A 10,340-nucleotide genomic window follows, 5' to 3' on the forward strand; every position below is an offset into this window, starting at 1 on the left:
TTCATCCGCACAGTCACGGAAAACGCACATCACAATTTCTTGGAGCCGAAGATTTTGAAAAGGAAAAAAAGTTATGAATTCAAAAGTATATAAAGCAGAAAAGTTCTCATAGTATGTGGGCGATACACACCATGACCCCTTTTACATGTGTGAGATATTTCTTTTGTGGCATCTACCTGGTTGTATTAACAGGATCTTTTTTTCATCCACGTGATGAAGTATCTCCACCTGTCGGGTTCCTAATTCCCGGGATAAACCTGAAAAAACTCAGACATTCCTGTCTGGCTAGTTTAGCCACAAACAGTTTCACAACAGAGTTTCAAGAAATTATAATACATCACAATGTATTAATATTGTGATACAGCAAGAATATATTTGTATCAATATTGCCTTTCCCCCTGGTCGATTATCAAATTTGGTGGTTTCTGATCAGCTGACTGATAAATTAAATTATCGTTTCAGCTCTTCTGCCAACTGACTCATTACATTCAGCTGTTGCCCCAGTTGTGAATCAGTCTCTGTGATAGGTCTCGAACGAAAACCAACTGTAACTCCGGGTCATGAGGGACAGTTGCGATCACACACATGCACACGAGAAGTTTTTATTTAAAAAAATAAAAAATACAAACAAATAAAATTAGTTGCAAATGCTCCCAAATCCGGGGAACGAAAGCGGGTTTTTCATGTGCCCGACTGCCCGAATATAAAGAAAAGAACGCATCAATAAAGCACAAAAAGCACAATGATCAGTTTTTCAGTGATGTGGCAGCCAAAACCACCGGCAGGATAAAGTGAGTCCATCTGGAGCAACAAAAAAAAAAACATGATGGGAAAAAAAAACAACTGCATTTTTCCCCCTGAAATAATCTAAACCCCTTGGCTGAGCCCAGGTTCCTCGCGACGCTATAACCAAACGAAGAATCCGCTGCTGAAACAACAGATATGTCGACGCAGAAGTGCACACACACATGAAGGCAAACGCAGCTGTCCTCGGGAGCGAGAGACACACAGGGTGCCTTCACAGCACCGCGGGCCAGTTGCTCTCCAGAAGTATTTCTTATTGGTCGGCCCCCTCGCTCTTTCTCTCTGAGTGGGGCTCAGGCTCTGAGTCCTCTCTGTGTGTAATGAGATCTTTATCAGAGGGAAACACGATCAGAGGGGGGAGAAAAGGGAGATGGGGGGGGGGGGGACTCTGGGAAGCAGGGGAGAGAGAAGGTGTATCGCTAGGGGTAAAGGGGGCAGCAGGCAGCAGGGGAAGAAACCAAAACAGGCCTCCGACCCTCGACGCCTTCACCGGACTCGCTGCAAGGAAGCAAGTCCTGTTCCTGTTCCGAAAGTTTAGTCAGAGTCTCGCTCGACAGGTTGCGTCAGTTTCTAGTTTGTTTGTTTTTTTGGGGGGGTTTTTAAAGCTCCTACCGAAATCCTTGTTACAAATGTCAGCTCGGTGAAGCGTTTCTGAACACCACTTTGTAGGAGTCAAAGGTTTCTCCGTGTTCCAGAACAAAACCTTTTAAAAAAAAAGAATTTGCTTTGATTGGATCTGGTTGTAAAAACAAAAATAAGGGAGACGTTTGCTTTTTTCTCCTAATTACCTCGTAGGAAAAACTTGGGTTTTTTTGTAGCCCCAATTTTCTGAACGGAAAAAGCTAATTGTGAAAGCAAAACATGAACTTTAATTAGGCCTTCTGTGCACCTATTCTCCTAATAGCAGCCAACTCTAATTACGGCTGGTTTGAAAACGTATTGTATTTGCCACCTCATCATTTCAACGTCGTTTTTTTTTCTTAAGAAATGTTCTCTTTCGAGAGAGACTAAATAAACATGTTTGCTAAATATCACAGTGGTATTCAAATCAAACTCAATCATCATCAAACTCCCCGAACCTTTAAAGCGCGCACGCACATTATAAACCAAGCCAGCCGAGTGTTAAACGGAGAGCCAGGCAGCTGAGGTCAGCGGACAGCAAAATAAGATGAGTAAGTAAAGACCCGCGGCAAAGCGAGGCATGAGCTGACTTTCTTCAACACAAATGCCCCCCCCCCCCCCCCCCGTTATGCTATTTTGTGCTCTTTTGTGGGCTTCAAAACCCAACGCAGGGGCCAAGAAATGTCTGCAAAACTGTTTCCATGCCTCGGCGAAACGCAAGGAGTTCAAAACCAGTGCAGCAGACTCCCGGCCAGACCCGCGGGGCCTGTGTGTTTTTTAGAGGTGTGCGAGCACAGTTTTCTTTTTTCTTTGGGGGGGGGGGGGGGGGTGTTTCGTCCTCCTTCCATCATTTTTTGTTTGTCTCCTGAGCTGCTGCAAACAAGGCCGCGAGGGCTACAGGTCACAAGCTAAATATTAGCTAAGGATGGTTAGAGGACGTGCAGGAACCACTCACAGCAACCTTGTCAGATTATCATTAAATTGGCGTCACTGCAGAATTCCTTAGCACACTGTGTGTGTGTGTGTGTGTGTGTGTGTGTGTGTGTGTGTGTGTGTGTGTGTGTGTGTGTGTGTGTGTGTGTGGTACAAGGTGCTCGCCTCAGCCAAACCGATGGGATGTGATCAGTCATAACAAAGTGACATTTTCGGGCGTAATCCCACTCAGCTAAATGAGAACTAATCCGATTTGCTCTGATCAAATGTTAGACGCTTCTTCACCGGCCGAGGACGTTGACACATCCGGCCTCCTTCTGCTCAGCTGCTGCTCCACCCTGAATAGCGCCCTCGCCACCCTTTTACCCCCCCCCCCCCCTCGCCATTTCACTCATCCAGCCTCAAATTAAATATCAAAAAAAGGTCTGATACATCCTGCAGCAGAAAACGTATGACTCTGGGATGTTGTTTCTTCTTCTTCTTCTTGTTCTTCTTTGTAGACGGCCATGATATATGTTGCCTGTTCAAGCACGCTGGGAGGAAATCAATTAAGCAAAGCCCGGTTATTGATAATGGAGGAGCGGGAGTGATGGCATCCTCACATGGAAATCCATAACAACAGGGACGCTCTGAGGGACCCGCACATAAACCTGCACACACACACGCATATATATATATATATATATATAAAGAAAGAAAACACACACACACCGTAGTGGTCCAAGCCTGCTGGTTTCCTACACTTCATCTCATAACTCATGGCCTGTAGGGAGGTACTGGTATTGTTATATTTGGTGTGTATGTGGTACAGTGTGCAAGCAGAGGGCCAGATTAATTTATTAGCTGAGGCAGCAGTGCTCCCCAAAGTGAGAACAGGAAGTAAGACATCGTAAATCTAGATAAGTCACCAGATAGTGTACTGTACATTTCTATAGGCCTCTCTCTCTCGCTTTCGGTGTGTTATCACTACGCAGTAATATAGGAGGAGGCAGAGAGATGGAGTTTAAAACAACAAACAGTGAAGACAGATGCTGATTGCTGCACAAGTATTCCCCCTTTCTTTTTTTATTGCCTCTCAGACGCCGCTGCTGACAGATACATTTCAGCAGAAAAACAGGTTTGTCTTTTGTTATTGCGAAAGCCTGCACACGGCACGATAATTGTCTTTTGTTTTCTAAGCGCAGAGCAGCAGGATAATTAGGTTGCGAGGAACACTTTGCAGAGTGCATTATTGTTCCACTGTGAACTTTATGAAATATCGGGCCGGCGGTGGTGGGGGTGGGGGGGGGGGGGGGGGTTTAACAAGGAGCGGAGTGGAGGAACACATGGAGAAATGATCTTCCCAGTCCCTAAACCGGCATGGCCAGCTTCTAACACATTCCCAGCAGGTGACATCATCAATCAATAAATGTCTTCCCTCTTTCTTTTTTCTTTCTTTTTTCCATTTGTCTGCCAATGACTGACACAAAGTGTGAGTTTTTTGTTTTGTTCTAGTGCACGTGTGTCAGATCTGTATCTGATAAGGCTCATTGTTCCACTACCTCTGCAGCCATATATTCAAATAAAAGCTGATGGGCCGTAGTAGTCTCACCATTAGGACCAGGCCACGCTCACACACACACACACACACACACACACACACTCTCCAGTGAACACGGCAGCAATATTCATACCTACTGGCTGCACAACGAGCTCCTGTGACACCTGACATTTGGGGGATGAATCATGGATTCACTTGAATGAGTAAGTTCTAGTTATAAGCTGGTTGAGCTACTCTCCATTTCCCCTCGGTGCAGTGAGCTCAAATGAAGGTCAGCTCCTCAGCTCGGCACCGTACAGAAATACAGGAGAGAGAGAGAGAGAGAGAGAGAGAGAGAGAGAGAGAGAGAGTTTTTTCCTCTCTCTCCCCCTTATAGTTTATTTTCCCCTTATGAATGCTTTCCAACACCATGCAAATGTGGGAGTCAAGTCTAAGTGGGTGATAATTGTTACCAGAGCGTATTTTATTATCAGCACGTCTGGGCTCACTTTTATACTTGTTTTGATGGGAATAAAATGAATCTTTAGGAGAAGAAAAAATGTCTGGCTTCAGCCGCTCGCTTTTGAGAAAACTTGCACCCAAAAATTAGACTGGATCCGAGCCAGAAAGAAAAAAACATTTTGAATACCTTTCAAGCATTTCCTCCTGTTGATCTGTGAAAACCACCTCATCCCACAGATTTGTGGCGACGAACTCAAAGTCAAACTTGGGGAGAGTTGGGACTCAGCGTGGCCCTCGCAGGGAGCCAGGTAGCCCATGTTCTGGGCCCCCGAGAGGTCCCGGATCCAGTGAACTGGACCACACCTTGACACACTTGGCAATGCTTTCCACGACTTGTGTCATCCACTCAGGTAATTGCACCACTTACAAGAAATTGAAGGGAAGAAGTGGACTAACGCACACAAACTCTGAGGCCAAAGTTAAGCGTCCAAGTAGACTTTGCCCCCCTTATCTGGTAATAAACAGGGGCGTGTAATATAGCCATAAATTACGATAATTAACCATCTATTACAGCGAGGCCTACTGTATATTGTAGAAGCCTGCGCCTCCTGGGTTTCTATAGTGTTGGGAAATCCCCCCCGCTGAGAAATAAATCAACACGAAACTGTGCGGCGCAGGAATGACAATTACAACCAAATGCATTTATGTTCCCCTTTTTCCAAGTGCCACATTTAACAGAACATTTAACGCAGCTTGCACACAATGGCAACTTTTTTCCAGTAATGTCAGCCCTCCGTTACGCACGCACACACACACACGCACACACAGTGAGTTGGCGTGCCGGTACAAAATGAAATACGAGACTTACTTGGAATTCTGCGAGCCCCAGATTATAGTCTCCAGCGACTTGGCCGAGGTTAACGCCGACCTGCACGTTAAAATAAAGATCCAGAGGTAATACTTCCAACAACCGAGTCCCGCCATTCTGATCGGAGTGTGTGTGTATGTGTACGCGGACCAGCGAGCCGAGGATCTCAGAGCGTCGGACGGCGGTGCGCCTTTGGCAGCCTTTTATATCTGTGGTTCGCCCGTGTGGGAAGGTGAGCAGCGATCAGTCGGGAGCATGTGAGGTCGTTATCAGATACATGTCCTTCTGTCCGACCTTTTTATTCTCCTTTTTTCTTTTTAAATCTGCTCCAGATCCCCTCCCGGATGTCCGTGTCCGAACTGACCGCAGGGACGTGCGACGAAGCTCCCCCCCCCCACCCCGGGTTCTCGATCGGATCTGGGAGGCGAGCAGCCCGCTTAGTGTCCTGGTTGACCTGTGGCTGAGACACAAAATGCAGCCCTTCGCGACCTTCTTACGCGTCGAGACAAGTAGTCAACGATGCGATCTCATGTGCGATCAGACAGATCCAACCAATCGCACAGTTTTTGGCTTATGTATTTGGAGATACAGCTTAGCGATGCGGCTGCCGATGAAGCGCTGCGCCGCGTCTTTGTCAGAGCTTCTCCCCTCCCGATGGTGTCTGTACCTGTCGCCGTATTTAGCCTACAGATGGCCACATTCATCCATCAGTCACAACTCCGCAGCACGCCGGGAATCCCGAGGTCCACTTCATTCCAGTGTTATCTTTCGCTCCTCCTCTCCAACCTTTGCTATTCTTCTTCACAAACGATCTGAGTTTCCTATTGTAAATATTCCTCGCGGGGCTCTCAGCGCCGTTCCGCGTGCGCGTTGAGCTCCAGCAGGGTCGCCTCTCTCTTTCTCTCTCTCTCTCTCTCTCTCTCTCTGTCTCTCTGTCTCTCTAGTCCACCCGGGACATGCTGCGTTGGCCGGTGCGTAAATAAACTGCACGTCTCCCTCTTGTTTCGTCGCTGCTCGGTGGAGAAACAAAATAAAGTGTCGAGTGGAGGTCAGACGTGTCTAGCGGTCCGCTCGGTGGCTCTGAATCTGCCCGCCAACATCTCCACGCCGGTGTATTTGTCTTCTTCTTCTTTTAAAACCGTGTCACACACTCTCCGCGATCCGGCGAGTGCAGCAGCTCGAGCTCAACTGTAACCCGAGCCGAAGAGGAGAGCGATGTGGGGGGACGGCCCACAGTGCGGGCCGCGGCCAATCACAGCGCTCTGTCCGACTTTGGATGCAGGAAGCGAAAAGGCATTTATGGGGACGTGGATGGGGTTTGGGGAGGGAGGGGATGAGGAGGCAGCTATAGGGGAGGGAGTCTGTTTTTGGGTTGACCCCCGCATCGCCAACCCCACCGCCACCTCGGCCAGAGCCATCGACCCAAATTGAATTGGACTTTGGAGTTATTCGTCATACTGAAAGCTGTGGAGGCCAAGGAAACGAGCGTGATAGGCTGCTGGAGCGTGTGCGTAAAAGTGCCTAGTGGAGAGAAAAGAATAAAAAAAACTTTGTCCCCTTTAAGCCCAGGACCTGCTAGTCCCTGGAGATCCTGTGCTAAACATGCATGCCATAACATTCATGTAATATAAGCCTCAAGGAATTATAATTATGTCTGTGGTAGGTAGGATGAGTGCATTTGTAATATTTTCTCTCTATAAATATACTTACAGGTTAAAACCTCTCTTCGTTGACATACGCTTTAGAACGTACTGTATAGGATTACAGTATCTGTTATTTCGGTCCTTTCCTTGTCTGCTCTGTGAAAGGAATGATGATTAATGGTCTCTTTGGATCTCTTTCTAGTTGTCCCCTTTAGGGATAATGAACTGCATGAGAACTTAGTCTCCAGTGTCAATAGACAATAGACGGTCGGTAGCCTATAGTCATTGGGCCATTCATTCATTGAGGAAGAAATGCTTGACACATAATTGATCATGTCCATGTCTGTGCCCCCTTTGTGTGCCTCTGTGTGTGTGTGTGTGTGTGTGTGTGTGTGTGTGTGTGTGTGTGTGTGTGTGTGTGCGAGAGGGAGAGGGAGATAAAGAGAGATGGAGGGGGGGGACAAGGAGAGTTTCTCTTAATTTTGGTGCATTTATTCAATCAATGCCGCCCCCTAATGGTTGTGATGAAATCGATTCATGGATTACAGGAGGTTGGATTCAATACAATTTGAGAGATGAGAGACATTAAGACATGTCTTATGGTTCCTGAAGTTTTTTTTATTTTATTTTTATTACATCCCGTTGTGCCTCGTCAGGCCTCGAAAGTATTTGTATGTGTGTGTGTGTGTGTGTGTGTGTGTGTGTGTGTGTGTGTGTGTGAAGTGTCAAGGCTGCATCAGAGTGGTGATTTTTATGCCTCAGCCTCACCTATTTGCATGGAGAAGGTAGAAGGTTTGCAGAGGTCAAATAGTTTTTCTTTATGCTTCAAGTGCTGGAGTTTTGCCACTGCTGCATCCTCAGAAGCCTGGCTAAAAGCCGGCTGACTGTTGTCATAGTAACAGCAAACACAGGCCAGTTGCTACAGAGCTGGCATGTGTACCCGTCTGACGGCAGGGACGTCTGGGATACCTGATACCTCGGTGGCCAATCAGATGGTCACAGATAGACCCCTCGATTGGCTGCGGGCCAATGAGACGCCTCCTGTGAACAACTTTGACGAGTGCCACAGCTGAGTGGCCGAAGCCGAGCGGTCAATAGGAACATGGCCCCATGATGATGATGGTGGTAGACATATCGTGCTGTTGTTGTAAGAGTTTCATCAAACCACAGCCTGGGAAGCAGCGGACTCCAAAACACACTATTAGCCAAGCACAATACACCACACAGACGTTTGCCTTGAGAAGCAAAGTCAAAACTAATCTTTTACAACAGTGCACGTGGCAGAGGACGAACACATCATCATATACAGCACGAGAGGATTATGGAGATATTGGACCGTCCGCGTTATTCTACACAGACGTAAAAGCTCTACAAAGTGCAGTACATGTAAGGACAAAGGAGTGTATTGAGCGTAGCTTTCATGTTCTGTCACACACACACGGAAGGCAATTTGATTTATTCCCCCCTCCTCAGACGGCCACCTATGAGATAGTGGCATTCCCAAGGAATGAGGTCATCATGTTAATGTGTATAGGTGGCTGTGATTAGTTCCTCTATAAATAGCCTGAATGTACTTTGATACCACAGAAGCTCATACACTGACGCTCTTCAGACTTAAAATGGAGTCAGGCAGCAACTAAAGATTATTCTCATTAATGGTAATCACCAAAGTTTTTGGCAGTTCATCCTGAGGGGGACATGAATGTGTGCATCCAATGTTATGGCCATACATCCCATAGCTGTTGAGACATTTCCCTTCACATTTGAACACAGATGTCAACTCCATGATGCAACAATAACAATAGTTGTAAAGATTGATCCTCTGGGAACCACGCATATCTGTACACAACTTTGTACCAATCCACCTACTGTAGTAGATGTTGAGATATTTCACCAAACAACTGAACACTTTGACCTACCTGTGGCACACCAGGAAATGTAAGAGAATCTGCAAAGTCAGGAAGATTTATCCTCTGGGGACTATGAATATCTATATCAAATGTAATGGCAATCCATCTTATATTTGTCCAGATATTTCACCAAAAAACAGAAATGTCAACCTCATGGGGGCGCTAGTGGAGAGAACAGGGCATCACCAAAAGTCAGGCGGATTCATCCTCTGGGGACCACAAACATCTGCACCAAATTTCAATGCAATCCAACAGTTGAGAGTTTATAATGATATAAAAGAGAAACAAGCTGGGAATCCTCTCATTTAGAGATAATGACTGACTAAAAAGATCATCAATTATAGTAAAGATGGTTGCAGATGAATATTTTCTTAATTGTCCACTGATTTGTTTCTGCTCCAAACTGGAGAACAGGCAGTGATTCTCTGTGGGTTTTGTTTTCCGCTCTGTGATACTCCAAGATGAACCCTGCTGCCGAGGACATGGTTCCTTCCCAATCTGCTATTTACACTTCGCAAACACTGAAGCCATGACATCATCATTCCGGGATGAAGCCGCTGCGGTCCTGCAGTCGACCCAGCAACCTCACAATGAAAATAAATCACAGTTAAAGTGGCCTCCCCTTTTTTCTTTTAATCTGCCCTTAATGAAGTCTGACGCGTTTCTCTCTGGTGCGGCTCCATGACACTGTTGTGATCTACGGGACAGGCCGGGAGACCAGAGGGCTGCGGCCTCCGTGGAGCTGCGGGAACATGTGGCTTCGGCACTGGGCTATGGATCCGGGTATGAGCGGAGCCCCTTTGGCATGCACGGGGTCAAGTGGTTAACCCTCGTTATCTGGAGAGGACGAGGAACATGTGACTCGGATGTCTCCAGCTGTAATCAATATCGAACAGCCATTAACCACTGAGACAACACGTCCTCACAAAGGCAGACACACACACACACAAACACACACAAGCACTAAGCAGCATGTTTCCCGTCCGTCTCACGCACAGTAAAATGTCCACTCAAGGAAACAGAGAGGCAAACAACATGGATTCACTCCAAACACTGGGCCAGTTTGAAACTCTGTTAATGTAAACGGACTATTTTCGGGGCCTGACATTTGAAACGTTGTCGTATGAGCCGTTCCTGCTGCTTTGATTTCTAACTGTAACGGCAGCGAGGCCAAACACAACAGCTGGGGCGTCCGCAAACTTACATTTCCTGTTTGTGGTACGCCTTGATTGCTGTCCAGACGTCTTCCTCCTCTCTCGTCTCCTTCTCTTGCTTCACTCCACCTCCTCTCATTTACTCATCTCAACCCATCATGACTGACAGGAAGGCGCTGATTACAGACAAATAACAATCTGCGCTAAACATATCCTCCTTGAATTAACATCCCAGCAGGGGACGTAAGCAAAGCCTCTCCTCTCCTCTCCTTTCCTCTCCTTGTCTCTCGTCTCCTCGTCTCTCACATCAGTAATTAGGTCTGATAACAAGCCACGACAATAGATGTTTCGTGTAACCATCTTTGTCTACATATAAACATCTGGGGATCTTGATAACAATCCTGATTAGTGGCTGGTTGTGATCCT

The 10,340-nt window shown here is 46.7% G+C and overlaps 1 protein-coding gene across 1 annotated transcript in view; it reads right to left on the reverse strand.

The window, feature by feature from the left end:
• The window catches only part of efnb1 (ephrin-B1), a 56,299-nt gene extending 49,923 nt beyond the window's left edge, over positions 1-6,376 (reverse strand). Inside the window, exon 1 of the mRNA XM_068714377.1 lies at positions 5,208-6,376. Within this exon, the coding sequence (XP_068570478.1) occupies positions 5,208-5,323 (116 nt within the window). The 5' untranslated portion in view covers positions 5,324-6,376. The remainder of the gene's footprint in view (positions 1-5,207) is intronic.
• Between the last annotated feature and the right edge of the window lie 3,964 nt (positions 6,377-10,340).

Source organism: Cebidichthys violaceus, unplaced genomic scaffold (genome assembly GCF_023349555.1).
Source record: "Cebidichthys violaceus isolate CVI_PGR_0920_01 unplaced genomic scaffold, fCebVio1.0.p SCAF_2, whole genome shotgun sequence".
Taxonomy (NCBI): Eukaryota; Metazoa; Chordata; class Actinopteri; order Perciformes; family Stichaeidae; genus Cebidichthys; species Cebidichthys violaceus.